This window comes from Rattus norvegicus, chromosome 5 (genome assembly GCF_036323735.1).
Source record: "Rattus norvegicus strain BN/NHsdMcwi chromosome 5, GRCr8, whole genome shotgun sequence".
Classification (NCBI taxonomy): Eukaryota; Metazoa; Chordata; class Mammalia; order Rodentia; family Muridae; genus Rattus; species Rattus norvegicus.
In genome coordinates, this window is record NC_086023.1 from 8,204,467 (window position 1) to 8,220,676 (window position 16,210).

Sequence of the window (16,210 nt, forward strand, 5' to 3'; positions counted from 1 at the left end):
AGTTGGCAAATGGCCTCTGAGCAAAGACAATATTACATCTGAACAGGGCTGCCACCAAGGGACAAGGAAGGGGCAGTCATTTATGGGGACAGTGTCCTGAAGCACAGCCTACAGAAGCAGAGGCAGGCTGAAGGCAAATGTAACTTTTAAATTATTTATGACCCTCAAGGTATGAAAATTAAACTTGTGGATTATTATTGAAGAGTGGCTTTGGTTCAAAGTGCTGCAGGCCATCTGGCCCTGAGTCTGCACTGAAGACTCAGGGGAGGGATATCCTGGATCCAAACCCTGCAGCCCCTGGGGTGGGAGCAGCCAGGTTCCTCAGGAATGCTTTTCTTTTAAGATGTGTCATAAGGCAGGGGCGTTAAGGCTCAGGCAAGAGGATTTGGACTTGAAAACCAGCCTGGGCCACAAAGATAGAAAGAAATAACAACAACGATAAACACTATAACACACACTATCAACACAGAAACTAAAGACTCCTACAGTCCAGACTGGGCATGAACCTCTGATTCTCATACATCTACTCCTGAGTGATAGGACCACGTGTGTGTGTTCGTGCGTGCGTGTGTGTGTGTGTGTGTGTGTGTGTGTGCATGTGTGTGTTTGTGTGTGTGTGTCTGTGTGTGTGTTTGTGTGTGTGTGTCTGTGTGTGTGTGTTTGTGTGTGTGTCTGTGTGTGTGTCTGTGTGTGTGTGCGCGTGCGTGTGTTTGTGTGTGTGTGTGTGTCTGTGTGTGTGTGTGTGTGTCTGTGTGTCTGTGTGTCTGTGTGTCTGTGTGTCTGTGTGCATGTTGTTGCTGTTGTTTTCCAGTGCTAGGGATAGACTCGGGGCTTCATGCTGAAGAAAGTTTTACTGACTGAACTACATTCTCAGCCCCCGGACAGTGAAGTCTGAAGACCGGAAGGTGAAAACCGAACATGGTGCATGTGCTTATGATGCCAGTGTGGAAGTGTTGATAAGCTGGACTCGAGTGATCTCTAGAGGTTAGAGGCTACAGTGACCAGACAGTCTTACTAGAGACCTTGTCTCCTAAAACAAAGCAGGAGGCTGTCGAGGACTGACATCTCATGTTGGTCCTGACCGCCTTGTGTCTGAGCACACACATACACATCTGGTCTCGGCTTGGTGAAAACTGCATAGACCTTCCCATTTGGAAAGGTCAGTGTCTTCTGGGCGCACACATTTTCTTGTAGCCACTGGCCCCATCACTGGTGCTGCCGCCCCAGCCAGAACCAAAGCCAAGAAAAGGTCTAAGGAGTCAGATAAAGGATTTGGACTCTTGACTAATCCTCTCCAAACGCTCAACTCTGCTGCTTTTGTCTAAGAAACATGTAAATAAAGGGCTAGTCCTGTTTAAAACAGAAAGAGAGGAAGGAAGGAAGGAAGGAAGGAAGGAAGGAAGGAAGGAAGGAAGAAGAGAGGAAGAAAGGAGAAAAATAACAAAAACCCACAAAGCAAAACAAAAGAAAATCTGAAAGAGAATTTAGGCTGCCCTCTTGAGGCAATCAGGTGCCAGGAAAGTCAGCATATAGTCTGAAGCCTTTTGTCCTTTTTAAACTAGCACCCTCACACCACTTTGCTCTTGGTAATTATTTTAGCATTTCAAAACCAGCCTTAGCCTGTCTACCCTTATCTAGATTGTCCAGTTCCTGAAGCAAAAGGTAGGAGAGGCTGTTGAGTCACTCACAGGCTCTGCCATACAATCTGTAGATTCACCCAAGTAGGACTGGAAATATTTGAGATAAAATTGTCTATACTGAACATATGCAGCCATATGGGGTGTGTGTGTGTGTGTGTGTGTGTGTGTGTGTGTGTGTGTGTGTGTGTGTGTGTGTGTGTGTGTACAGAGATTAGAGGTTGGCACTGGGTGTTTTCCCAGTCTCTCTCCACCTTATCTTTTGAGAAATGCTGCCTCATTGAGCCTGGAGTTAGCTCACTGGCTCAGCTGGACTCTCCCGAGTGCTAGGATTCTACAGGAACTGCTGCCGTGCCTGTGTTTTCTTTTTTAATGTGGCTGCTAGGCACGGAACTCAGGTCCGCACACTGCAGCAGCAAGCACATTACCTCCTGAGCCACCTCCCTGCCCGGACTCTTTCCCCCAAGATTGTTTCTAAACCAGGACTTCTTAACTTTTTCCTCCGGTGACTCCTTTTCACCCTCCAAATTTTTATTTCATCCCAAGTATATATGATAGGTAAATAAATAAAATGTTTACTGATAATAAACCCTGATGAAAGTTATTTTAAAACAATGCTTTTTTAATATAATTTTGCCACTTATTAAAGATAAAAGCAGATATGCACACTAATGAAGTAGATGTGATTATTTATTTTCTCATAAAAATTAAGTCCTGATTGAATATTTAATATACAGGACACACAAAAAAACTTTGATATTTTTCAGAGTTGATTTTGATTTTATAATTTTATAGTTGATTAATGTTGAACACACTGTTCACATAAAAATGCAGTACCAAATAGCAGAAGGATGTTTAAGGTCACTTCAGAAATTGTTGGAAAATTTGTCCTAATTTCAAGTTAAAATAACTGAATGGCCTTTTTAAAAAAAAAAAAAAAAGGAAATTCAAGTCAGCTACGAGAACAGCAGTCTTTAAATTCAAGCATTCTAACACTACACTATACGAAGAAAAAGTTAATACTTTTTTGACATCAAATCTTTATATTTATATTATATTTCAGTAAGAGGAAAAAACTTTTCATCTACATTAAAAACACTAAAAACCTTAATATACCATAGCCTCAAACAGTGGCTGATCCAGCGCTTCTTGGTGTGATGACAAATTCAGTGCCAAGCATACATTTTCAGGATCCAGGCCATGGTGAGGTCATGTGACGCATGTCGGCACATATTGCCAGAAACAGCTCCCATTCACTGTAAGTCTAACCTTGAGTTACTTTTTGGTCATCGCACATCCAAACACCTTTTGTTCTTGCCAAATTTTCACAACCTTCACATTCAATTCTAGGGAATCCTATCTGGGACCTCAATCCACAGTTTAGGAAGCTAAAAAGTAACAGCGATTTGTGCTGCATTGGGTATTTTAAGTATTTTGAATTTGAGTTAAAACATATGGGTGGAGTTGGGGTGTAACCCAGTGGTAAAATATGTGATTAACGTGTGTGATGTCTTAAATATGATCCCGGCACTTAAAAAGTGTAACAGGGGAGGTATTTAAGTGTATTTTATTTAAGGACTTAGTACACCCAAGGGTTCTGGTATGTTTTAGAGGTCCTAAAACTAACAGCCTCAGACACCAAGAGAACAGTGCATAAAGCAGACCAGAGGATGTAGGACCTGTGTGTCTTGGTAGAGACCCCACATCTTCACTCCATTTCTCAATGGCCCATCACTCATGGTACAACCATGTATTATTGAGTGTATTAGAGTACTAGGGGTACAGTGATCACCATGAAGTCAAGCGGCTTATCGAGAGATACTTCAGCAGACTTACGACTGAACAGAGATGAACAGATAGATAAAGGAAGGGATCAGAGGAAGTACCCCTGGCTGCTTACTTTCCTTTGAACGGGATAAGGAAAGGGACCATAGGAATCTTCCTTTCCCCAAGGTTGTTGGGACAGGCAGTGGTAGCTGGTGCTGGGCAGCCACACTAGGCATTGTGCCCGACCGGGACGGTGGTGGAGCAAAGCTTCCAGGCTCTGACTCCCAAGAGGTTTGGAAATGCCCGCAGTGTTTTCTCTCCTTGCTTCTTCTGGTCTTCCTCATTTCCTCGGCTTTTTTCTCCCCCTTCCCCCTTTCTTCTGCTCTCTCTTGTGTCTGTTCTTGAGCTTTGTTTACGCTGCCTTTTCACCTCTTCTCTATTTCTTCTTCCTTCACTTTCTCAGGCTGTAGTCTCCACCACTGTTTGCTTTGCCTTGCCCCTCTCCCTTTTATATCTGCAGGCTTTTCTTTTTGGCCCCTCCCCTTCTTGGGCCCGCCCCTTCCTTTACATGTTCATGCCCAGAGGCCAATGTGCTCCCCAGAGACCTTCTGCTCCCTCCAGAGCTATCTAGATGCATATAAATACTGAGTGAGCTTGTCAGAAGATGCTGCAGCAGTCTCATTTGATACAGTGCCACTGAAATCTTTGGCTCTGGAAGTAGAGACCTCAGACAGGCAGAGAACAGAGTTTGGGAAACCTTATCGAGTATTTTGGCTGGACAAATACAATGTGATTCTTTCTTTTCTAGTTCCTGCCTTCATAACTAGCTCTGCCTTCAACAAGAAGAGGATAGTACAAGCTGTATCTCCACAGTGGCCTACACATACTGAGGATGCTGGGTAATTTGTTGCCTTAAAATTACTGTTATGTTCTTCCTCTCCCTCCCTCTCCCTCCCTCCCCCTCCCTCCCTTGCGTTCTTCTTTCCCTCCTTCCCTCCCCCACCTCTGGTTTTCAGAGACAGGGTTTCCTTGCTTTGCCCTGGCTTTCCTGTAACTCATTCTGTAGTGAGTGGCTTGGAACTGAGAGGTTCACCTGCCTCTGCCTCCAGAGTGCTGGGACTAAAGGCGGGGCCACCATGCCTGGTTTTCCTGGTCTTTCTTTTTTTTTTTTTTTTTTAAAGATTTATTCATTTATTATATATAAGTACACTGTAGCTGTCTTCAGAAGAGGGCATCAGATCTCTTTACAGATGGTTGTGAGCCACCATGTGGTTGCTGGGAATTGAACTCTTTCCTGGTCTTTCAGAAAGAGTGAATTTGTTCTGACTTTGTTTTCTCATGCTTGCCCATTGACTTTGGGTGAAACATGAGTCCACCGTGAATTTGGAGAGTACTTTTCTTCCTGGTTTTATGCTGCTGTAGTTATGAAGTGTTATGCATTGGCGCTCCCCTGAGAGTCTTTTCAGACAGGCAAAATTGTCCAGCTGTTCTGGAACCCAATATGCAGGCCAGGCTGGCCTTGAACACACACAGAGATCCATTCACCTCTGCCTCCTGAATGCTGGGATTACAGGAATGCACCAGCACACCCAGCAGTTTCGGAGTCTTCCTAAACTCTTTTGAGAATTTGAAAGTTGCACACACACGTTCGTTCTGAGGCTTCCCACTGGCGCGTCGTGCACCAGCTGGAAGGCACCAGCTGGAAGGCACCAGCTGGAAGGCACCAGCTGGAAGGCACCTCCATCCTCACCTGGCCACGCTTCTTCCATCAGGGACCTAACAACCACGTGACCAGCTCCCAGGCTGCCTACTGGTGATTTTCATTAATAGATTTTTTTTAAAGATTTATTTATTATATATGAGTAAACTGTCTTCAGACACACCAGAAGAGGGTGTCAGATCTCATTACAGATGGTTGTGAGCCACCATGTGGTTGCTGGGAATTGAACTCAGGACCTCTGGAAGAGCAGTCAGTGTTCTTAACCACTGAGCCATCTCTCCAGCCCATTAATAGATACTTTTATTTTCAAAAATTATAATATTTAGTTGAAAAGGTCATGACATACTTGTAATCCTAGAATTTGGAGTGGGGTGGAGTTAAGAGGATCAGGAGGAGTTCAGGGCCAGCTACACTGCTGAGTTTGAGGCTAATTTGAATCATGTGAGCCCTGACCTCAATTTCATGTATGTATGTATGTATGTATGTATGTATGTATGTATGTATGTATGTATGCGTATATGTATGTATCCATGCATGCATGCATACACACATGTTGGGCACTGTGACACATTTGTAATGCCAGCACTTAGACTAAGGCAAGAGAATTGCCACAAGGTAAGCTTGAGCCGTAGAGAAGCCTTGCCATAAAAGTAAGGAATGAGTGATATTTACTACGTGAGGGTGATGTGGCTCCTTAAGACTTCCTACAGTGTTGGGCCACTTCTGAGTACAGTAAGTGGCCTCTTGACTTCTTTTGCTACAGATACTGTATGGAGTTCAAGACTGAATCCTTGACTGCCCACTGTGCTCTGGACAGCCGTCCGCTGACTCGGTGGATGCAGTACCTCCGTGAGGGATACACAGTGTGTGTGGACTGCCAGCCTCCAGCTATGAACTCCGTGAGCCTGCGCTGCTCTGGAGATGGTCTGGACTCTGATGGGTAAGGAAGGACAACTGACCTAGCTTTCTGCTTACCCTGAGGATCTGCCCTTTTAGGTCGTAAAGAGCTGAGCAGTAGCTAGCACATCAATGCAGGTTGTGGGCAGCAAAGAGGACCTGTCCAGGAACTCAGATCCAGGGCTTTGGTTCTCACCTCGGGACTCAGAGGCTCTCTTGACCAGAAATACACAAACCAGCTTGGTTATTTGGGCTCATTTCAGATGCTCTCCAAAGACTATCGAAAATCTGATCACTCCAAAGGTACTATAGGACGCTTGATTCTGAATCTCTTGGGTTGGAGACTAAAGATGCTATGCGCTTGGCCCTAGAGAACCAGAGTTTTAGTACACTCTTAGGTTAGGACCTAAAAAAATTTTCTATAACATGTCAGAAAGCAGTTATTTTTGGTTTTTCATTCACTATACTCTTTTTCCTAACTACTAACTCTGACATTGGCCTTAATCAAAGCAGCTTCTGATAGTATTTAAACCTTGGCTTTGTTCTAACCAAACTTTATTTGCAAGCACCAAAATAAAAGTTCTGGATGGTATGATGGTTTGCATATGCTTGGCCCAGGAAGTGGCACTATTAGGAGGTGTGGCCCTGTTGGACTAGGTGTGTCACTGTGGGTGTGGGCTTTAAGACCCTCACCCTAGCTGCCTGGAAGCCAGTCTTCTTCTAGTGGCCTTCAGATGAAGATGTAGAACTCTCAACTCCCCCTGCACCATGTCTGCCTGGACGCTGCCATGCTCCCACCTTGCTGATACTGGACTGAATCTCTGAACCTATAGGCCAGTCCCAATTAAATGTTGTCCTTAAAAGAGTTGCCTTGGTCATGGTGTCTCTTCACGGCAGTAAAACCCTAAGACAGAAGTTGGTACTGTCTGGGGTATTGCCATGGTAGGTCTGACCATGCTTTTGTTTGGAAGACTGTGGATTTGGGAACTTTGAATTTGGAAAGCAGTGGAATGCTTTAAATGGGGCTTAAGAGACTATCCTAGTAGGAATATGGAAGATTTGGTTGCTGAGAGAGATTTGAACTATGAAGACCTGGCCCATGAGGTTTCAGTGGAGAATTTCAGTATGAGGACTAGAGACTGTTTTTGTGGGATTTTGGTGAAGAATGTTTGCCCTTGTATGAAAAGTTTAGTTGAGGCTAAGGTTAAGAGATTTGTATTAATTACATTGACAAAAGAAATCTCAAAAAAAAAAAAACCCAACAAAACAAAACAAAACAAAACAAAACAAAACAAAAAAACCCCAGTAGAGACTTTGATCTCTGGTTAAGCATCACAAAGAGCATTTTGAACAAGCATAGCAAGTTTGGAAAGGAAAAATATAAAATATATAGTTTGAGTATTAAAGGGGCACCAGGAGGTAAAATGGAGCTGAATCCTGTGATCAAGGATATTAAATTGAATTAAGGGGGTAGTGACCTTGGGGCAAGATCCCACCCAGATAAGTTTAGGTCCAGGCATGGTAGCACAAGCCTTTAATCCCAGGAGGCAAAGCCAAACAGATCTCAGACCAGCCTGGGACAGAGCAAGTTCTAGCTGAAGAAAAACTTAAATACAGGCTTGGTGGACCACACCTTTAATCCCAGTGCTTAGGACACAGGTATGCAGATCTCTGAGTCCAAAGTCAGTCTACAGAGCAAGTTCCAGGACAGCCAAGCTTAGACAGTGAAGGAGTTGGAAAACAGAAAGCTGGTGATAATGATAATAGAACAAGGGGCCATGCTCCAGCCCCAGCAAGCAGCAGAACTTGGCATGGCTTTAGAGTCTAGAACAGAAGGAACTACTGGGACAATTGATGCATTGATGCTGGTTACCTGAAGCTAAGAGATTTGTGGTGATTAAGAAGAGACCAGCATCACTGAGGTGAAATCTTCTGGGAAGTGCTTTTTTTTTTTTTTTTTTGGTTCTTTTTTTTCGGAGCTGGGGACCGAACCCAGGGCCTTGCGCTTCCTAGGTAAGCGCTCTACCACTGAGCTAAATCCCCAGCCCCTGGGAAGTGCTTTCTAAGGGCACAAAGAAGCTGTGTTCTAGAGATGGCCATGTTTGTACCTCGCACTTCAGCATTGGTTGGTAGTGTGTAAGAGTCACCCAGGTGGTACTGGTTTTGAAGGCATGAAGGGGTCATGAAGAACAGCTTGGCACTGTGAGAGGCCATGGAAGGCCATGATGAAGGTGAAGCCTCAGTTGCAGTTGATGGCCCAGGACTGAAGGAGATTCATGCAAAGGATTTGAGGCTTGGCACCATGAAGAGAGCCTATGAGAGGCTATTGGTGAGGCCTAGTTGTAGTGGAAGATCCCAGCGCATTGGGATGATCACCAAGAACAGCAGCAGCAGTGGAGGGGATCAGCCTGAGCTTAGAGTACTGCAGAGGGCAGAGTTGGAGAAGTGACACCAGTCCTTTGGAGGAGCCCAGAAGATCAGGTGTGGATCCCAGACATTGAAACAAGAAGCTGTAACACTGAAGCTGTCTTGGAGACCTCAAGATGTTCAAGATGCCAGAGCCGTGGGCTATCTGCTGGGAAAAGCTGCTAACAGAGTGGAATCAGACCAGGAGAAAGAAGTTTGTTGCAGTCAACAAAGATGAAAAAGGACTTGGAGATCTGAAGACCGCCTTGAAATCAGACGTGGAGATGCAGAGTTTGGAGTTTGCCCAGCTGGGTTCCTGTCTTGCTTTGGGAATTACAGTTAACTGATCCGATGAAACTTGGAAGAGACTTTGAACTTAGGACTCTTAACATTGTTGATACTGCTGTAGGCTATGGGAACACTTGAAGTTGGACTTAATGTGTTTTGCATTATGCTATGCTTAGGTATGGCCCCCATAGAATCATATTTGAACAAGCCTCTGGGGGACAGGGAGTGGAATCCGACATTTTGTATATGCCCAGCCAGGGAGTGGCACTCTTAGAAGGTGTGTCCTTGCTGGAGTAGGTGTGTCACTGTGTGTGTGACCCTCATCCTAGCTGCCTGGAAGCCAATCATCTAGCGGCCTTCAGATGAGGATGTAGGACTCTCAGCTCCTCCTGCACCATGCCTGCCTGGACGCTGCCATGCTCCTGCCTTGATGATACTGGACTGAACCTCTGGACCTGTGAGCCAGCCCCAATTAAATGCTGTCCTTAAAAGAATTGCCTTGATCGCAGTGTCTCTTCACAGCAGTAAAACCCTAACTAAAGACATGTGACTTTCACGTGTCATGAAATATTGTTCTTTGGATTTTTCTTTAACTCTTTGTTGCTATTTGATGCACCATCCTAGTCTATGTAAGGATAGCCTGGGTCTTACTACATAGGTCAGGGTACCCTGGAACTCAGGGCAAACCTCCAGAGTCAGCTTCATAAATACCACAGGCTACTACACCTGCCTTCTCTGATTCTTCAGAACATAGAAGTTTGGGCCAGAGAGCTGGCTCAGCAGTTAAGAGCATACGCTGCCTTGGCAGAGGACCCAGGTTCACTTCTCAGCACCCAGGTCTGGTAGCTCACAACTACTGCTATCTCGTTCTGGCTTTTTTGCGTTCCTAAACAGACAGACCCACACACATATTACATAATTAAAATCAATAAAATCTTACAAAAAAAAAACAAAAAAAACAAAAAACCAAAACCCTATCATTCGTCCTTAACTCCCAAGTCCATTCAAAAAGAGGGGGCAGGCAAATAAGTGGCCACACTGTGCTAGCCCTGCCCAGGTGATTCATACCCAGTAATGTGTGAGGTGGGTGTCTGAGAGCAGAGTTGCTGTCACGGTGTTTCCTTGCAAGCCTCTCCCAGCCCTGCACTCACTTTTGGTTAGACCTACTAATGCTACTAATGCTAGCTAGAGGAACAGCTTTGGACGAGGACCAATTTAGCCACACACACATAAAGGTTTCCAACATGTCAGGTGCAACTGGTAAAACCAGATTACAAGTAAAAGACTGGCCTTCCCAGTTAACCATTATTGCCATCGTGTTTTAATATTTAATAATTCCGTTCCTGTTATTAGTCACCTGTGCCTAGCCACCTCTATTGAGCTCACCATATGAGCAATAAAGTGGGCAAGGAATTCATATCAAACGAAACCTAATATTTGGATTTAATGTTTTTCTGAATACCTCATCTCTATTTTGACTTTAAATGAATTTATAATTCAATTTGTAGCCAATAAAGCAAGCACTTAAACCCTGGTTGCTATATGAATGACTTAATGAATAATATTTTTAATTCTCTGGCTTTGTTTCTATTTTTCATTATGAAATCAGAGAGTTGGAAATAGATGAAAGTGGCCTTCTGGTTAGACTCCTGACTTAACCCTGCACAAACCAGCACTGTAGAACCTATGTCCTCCTGAGAGAAACGGACGTGAAGGCTAGCAACAATGCTGAACAAGGATTCTTACACAGGGATCAATTTGTGACTTATATTGACAGAACCCAGGAAAAATAAGTCTTCTTCCTGACTATAAAGAAGGTGTGGGGGGCTAGAGATGTTCTTTAGTTAACAGCACTAGATACTCAAAGCACCCAGAGAACCTGGGTTTGATTCCCAGCACACACACAGCAGCTAACCCCAGTTCCAGGGGGATTCAATGCTCTCTTCTGGCCCCCACAGACATACATTTGGGCAAAATATTCATACATGTAAAATTTTAAAAAATGGATAAATAATTTAAAACAGACTTTTAATAAACTTTGAAACTGTGTCTATATTAGTTATGGTTCTATTGCTGTGATAAAATATCATGATCAAAAGCAACTTGCGAAGTAAGGCGTTTTTTAACCTTATTAAGTCAGTCACTTAGGGAGGCCAGGGCAGGAACCCTCAGGCAGGGACTGGAGCAGAGACCATGGAGGAATATAGCTTACTTGTTTTGACCCTTGGCTTGCTTAGCCTTTCTTACAGCACCCAGGACCATCAACTTAGGGAGGGTACCGCCCACCAGGAACTGACCCCTCTCCTCTCAAGCGTCAATCTTAAAAAATATACCACAGGCTGGCCCACTGACCCATCTGGTGGGATCTTTTTCTTAGTTGAGGCTCCCTCTTCCTGAATGGCTCTAGCTTGTGTCAGTTTTAACAACAGTGGTTAGGGAGAAGACTCAGCAGTTGAGAGCATGGGCTGCTCTTGCAGAGGACCTAGACTCAGTTCCTAGCAGCCACGTAGAGGCTAACCACCCAGCTCCAGGACCAAGCACCCTCTTTACCACATATGCATACAGTGTACTTACTGACGTGAGACGAAACAGTCATGCGCACACAGATTAAAGAGCACTAACTCTTGAATAAGTTCCATTCATGTAGAATAGAATGTCCTCTGGCTTGATTTTAGTAGAACCTACACTTCTCCAATATCGTTTCAGAAATCAGACTCTTCGCTGGCAAGCCATCGGGAATCCTCGATGCCAAGGAACCTGGAAAAAAGTGCGTCGGGCAGAGCAGTGCTCATGTCCAGATGTGCACCGATTCATTTTTATATAGAGCACCTGGGAGCTACTTCGGAGCACGCATGTGAATGGGCTGAGTATCGACAAGATAAGTTCCAAGCTTCAGAGGCCTCCAAAAGCTGCACTAAGGACCAGGACACTTGCCATTGCTACACTTTGCCACCAAGAAAGAAAACTTGGGGATGGTTCTCAAGATAGACCACAGTCTCTTTGCTTTTATTTTTAATGAGTTAAGTACCCATAGTAAAAGCTCCTGTGACTTATAGATTTTGACCTTACATTTGGTCTGTACTAGAATCACTACCATGTGCTCCAGTTCTCTCTCTCTCTCTCTCTCTCTCCCTCCCTCCCTCCCGCTTTTAAAATTTAAAGACAGGTTCTCATTCTATAGCCTGGGGCTCACTATGCAGACATCTGCCTGCCTCTGCCTCCTGAATGTTGTGACTGAAGGTGTGTGCCACCATGCACTGCTATTCTGTGTCTATTGTTTTGGGTGGGGGGGCATGGCAAGACAGGGTTTCTTTGTGTAGCCTTTGCCATCCTGAAACTTGTTCAGTAGATCAGGCTGGCATCAAACTCAGAGATCTGCCTATTTCTGCCTCCCAACTGCTAGGATTCAGGACTACCAATACTTAAGAGCTTATTTCTCACTTAAAATAATACATATATGTGAGCTCTCACACATGAAGCTGCTGTGCTCTTTACTACCTTTGTAAGTTCTAGACTTATTTCCAGTAAATCATCGCAAATAATTTTCCACAAGGAAAGATGTTAAAATTTCAAAAGATGTTTTATAATGAAAAGCCAATACCCATGCTAAAAACATTTTTAAAGAAGAAAAAAAAAACTTTTTTGGTTAGCTGAAAAGATCAAATATCCATGCTAGATGAATAGGAATTCCTTAACAAGTTACGATTGTCCTGAAATTTTGGCATCAATGAACGAGCCAATTGCTTTAAGGATAAAAATTCTATCATCATCCATACCTACGATTTCCCAGCGTTTAGAGGCTGAAGACAATCTTTTAATGTCTGACTTCATGTTCAGGTAAAGGTTCTTACTAATTTTTTTCCTATAGCACATTGAGGCAGAGGCACAGAGGGTAGGAAACAGATTTTCCTGCAGATGTTATGATCTCTACATAGGCAACAACATATTAGCTTTGCCCTTGGCTGGCAGATAACTGTGTGGCTAAGAGGCATGGTGTGCTCATAGGCTTAGGACGGCAAGCTGTTTCTCAGGCATCTGCAGGCATCTGTCCAGCTCCTCATCTGGGACTCGACTTTGGTGAAGATTACCATGACCGTGCCCAAGACTACATTTTAGGCCTCAGCCTGGTTTTGTTTTGAAGCTGGTTTTAAATGAGGATATTTTCTTTGAAGAATTGAATCAATATTTAAGTGGTATAATACCTTTGGTGAGAATCGAATAACATAATTATTCACTAGGACAGCTAACTAAAATGCATATTTTTTGGTGCTGATCATGTAACAACCGATTGCCAACAACAAGTTTAAAGGGGCAGCAAGTGTCTCCTGATGGTATTTCTGATTATAGTTTCATTCAATTGCCAAAGGCATTTTCATGGAAAATCAATTTTAACAAAAACCTTTAAATTTGGGAGTTGGCTCGGCAGTTAAAAATGTGCTCATCACTCTTGCAGAGGACTGGAGTTTGGTTCTCAGCAGCCAGGGAGGATGGCTCACAATACCTGTAGCTCCAGGATGTTCGGTTTGCCACTCTGAAGCGTTAGTAAGCAGTTCAGTGTAAGGAAAGAGATATGCAACTTTTAGGTGAGAGATACAAGCTTCCTTCTCTTCCTTCCCTCGTCAATTACGTGGATAACATAGATGGGGGGGGGGCAATCTCAACTCGGTGACTTTAAATGTATCTTTCCTCTTGCGACAAGTCCTGAGACAAGGTCTCATGTAACTCAAACTGTCCTCAAACCCACTATTTAGTTGAGGACAGACTCAAACTTCTGATTCCTCTGCCTCTGCCTCTGAGGTGCTAGGATTACAGTTGTGTGCCACCACCCTCGTTCTAAAGAGCACTCTAGCAATTGGGACACATATGTTAAAGAGTGAAAGAAAATTATAGACTCTTGTAATGGAAAAGCAAGAGTGGGATGAGGGGAAGGGACTTCATTTTCCATCATTTAGAGAAGATGAAGTCAGCACTGAGGATCTTTCTCCTGAAAGGCAAGAGGCCTCTCTCAGTGTGGGGGACACTTTGAGCATCTCCTGCTTGCTGAGAGAAAACTAGGTTTCCTAGAGAGGAGCAAACAGAACAAAACCTGTAAGCCCCGAGAGGACTAAACTTGAAGCCAGTGTTCTATTCCAGCTGTCGCCGGGTATGTATGAAGGAGTGACAGCCTTTCCAACAGACAGAGACAGGCCTTACAAGTACTAACATCCTTCTTCATAAAGTGAATTTTTTTTTTTTGGTTCTTTTTTTTTTGGAGCTGGGGACCGAACCCAGGGCCTTGCGCTTCCTAGGCAAGCGCTCTACCACTGAGCTAAATCCTCAACCCCATAAAGTGAATTTTTAAAGAAATAGAAATTTGAAGACACAAACACAGGAAAGTCAGAGGATCAGAGATCATCAGAGAATGAGAGTTCTTTAAAGCAGACTGTCAGCTTGGCTCATTAGTTTTCTTCAAGGAAATAAATCATTATGCAGACACATAACAGAGGTCCAGAATATAAAAGAATACAAAATATTCTCCACAGAAAACACCTGGTTCATATGTTATATGACCAGTAATTTGAACAGTATGTGATAACTTGTAGTGCAACATCTGAAGCTAAAAGACAACAGTAATACTTTTAGAATTCAACAAGGAAATTATTTTCAAGCTAAAATTCTATACCCAGTGATGATATTCACCACACACAAGAATAAAGCAAAAATGTGTTTTACACATGTAAGTCATGGAAGTCTCTACTCCATGCTCCCTTTCTGGGAGGGTATCAGGGGCGTGCTGCACCTAAGCAGAAAAGGAGTGTAGACCAACAAAGAATAGCTGGAAAGAGGGAGCACACGGAGGAGAGACAAATGGGGATTCCCAGAGTAGAGAAAAAGCCCAGACCAAGCCAGCCACAGGGCGGGGGAGAGGGAGCAGAGAGGGGAGGGGGAGAACCAGATTACCTGGAGGTGGAAGGAGGCTGGACAAGAAGGCAATGTGGTGACACAATACCATCACCTCTTAACAGGTTGGGGATTTTCAGTATGGTTAGAGGAACTGGAGATGAGTAAATTACAGATACACAGAACCTACAAAGTCCAGGTGTAAATGGCAGCCACAGAATTACAATGATCTAAAGATTACTTTCTGTCATTATACAAAAATGAAAAAGAATCCTGAGTACTGTTTTAGCATCAAGACGGCAAACTCTGAACCCTGGAGAGACCAGGTGTGGTGAGAAGCAGAGGTGGGTGTAAGTATAGGGGCTGGGCATAGACGGGATGGCGTGCAAAGGCCTAACACTGGTTCCTATGGCAAGGGCCAATGAAACGTAAAAAGTATGAACATATTTTTCAAAATGTTGAAATACCTGAGGAGAAGTGAAAACTTCTGAGAAGAGCCCCCTGTAGGGAACACTGAAAGCTGGTAGATCCTCATTGTAAGCCACAGTGAACAATTCTGATTTTACAATTATGATGTATTACCAAGCTCCAGAAAGAAACTACTAGTAAAAATACTCAAACATGATGTAGACTCAACAAGACGTAGTTTTGAGCTACCAAGAATGGGGTGACCACAGACCGAGAACGGGCAGTTTACCTTGCCAGTTGTACAAGTCATGTTTTCTGTTCGTGTCACCAATACTGAAGACCACTAGCTAACAGAGGATTGTTTAGACTCGAGCTTTGGAGATCTCAAGCCCTTGAGTCTGTTGATCCTGGATCCTTGGTAAGGCAGAGCATCATACCAGTGACAGCTTATGTCAGAGGCTGCTCAACTCACAGACAAGGAGCAGAAAGAGGGAGGGAAGGAGGGAGGGGGGAGGAACTAGGAATTAGGCAAAACTTTCACAGGGTCAGCCCCAAGAGCTGGCTTTTCCAGTTAAGCCCCACTTCCTAACATCTACAGCACCTCCCAAAAAGCACTGTCCGCTGGGGACCTAAATACTGAGATTGGTTCTAATGCTTTGAATTATCCCAGCCCCCAAAACCTGGAAACTTCGTGTCCAAACACTGAAGGTCCTTGCCCCCGATTGGTTTTTTGATCAATCAATAAAGAGGCAACGGTCAATGGCTAGACAGAGAGGGAGTGGGGCAGAACCTTTATTGCTCAGGCTGGGATCTGGGAGGAGAATCACCACCATTCATCCGGAGGGAGACGGATCAGATTTAGAGCTGCAGAAGGAAAATCATCCGAAATGTAGGTGAGGAACAGCCCCCAAAAGCACCTTGGCAGCAAAGACAAAACATATTAAAATTAACGTGTGTGTGTGTGTGTGTGTGTGTGTGTGTGTGTGTCTTTTATTTGTGAATCCAGATAGCTCCCGGGCAGATGCGTTTGTGTGACCAGCCGGGAGCCAAAATGGTGTAGCCAGCTACCACTACACCTAAAACACTGCAAACATGAACCTGTGGGGGAAGTCTATAGTCAGAATATATTACTCTTCTCTTAGCTGTGACCAAATGCATGACTGGAAGTGGTTTAAGTGAGGAAAAGTTCATTTTGGCTTATAGAAAA

The 16,210-nt window shown here is 44.0% G+C and overlaps 1 protein-coding gene across 1 annotated transcript in view; it reads left to right on the forward strand.

The window, feature by feature from the left end:
* Positions 1-12,110, forward strand: part of Sbspon (somatomedin B and thrombospondin, type 1 domain containing) — a 30,573-nt gene extending 18,463 nt beyond the window's left edge. Inside the window, exons 3-5 of the mRNA NM_001399482.1 lie at positions 4,213-4,303; positions 5,888-6,064; positions 11,422-12,110. Of these exons, the coding sequence (NP_001386411.1) occupies positions 4,213-4,303; positions 5,888-6,064; positions 11,422-11,539 (386 nt within the window). The 3' untranslated portion in view covers positions 11,540-12,110. The remainder of the gene's footprint in view (positions 1-4,212; positions 4,304-5,887; positions 6,065-11,421) is intronic.
* Positions 12,111-16,210: the final 4,100 nt, after the last annotated feature.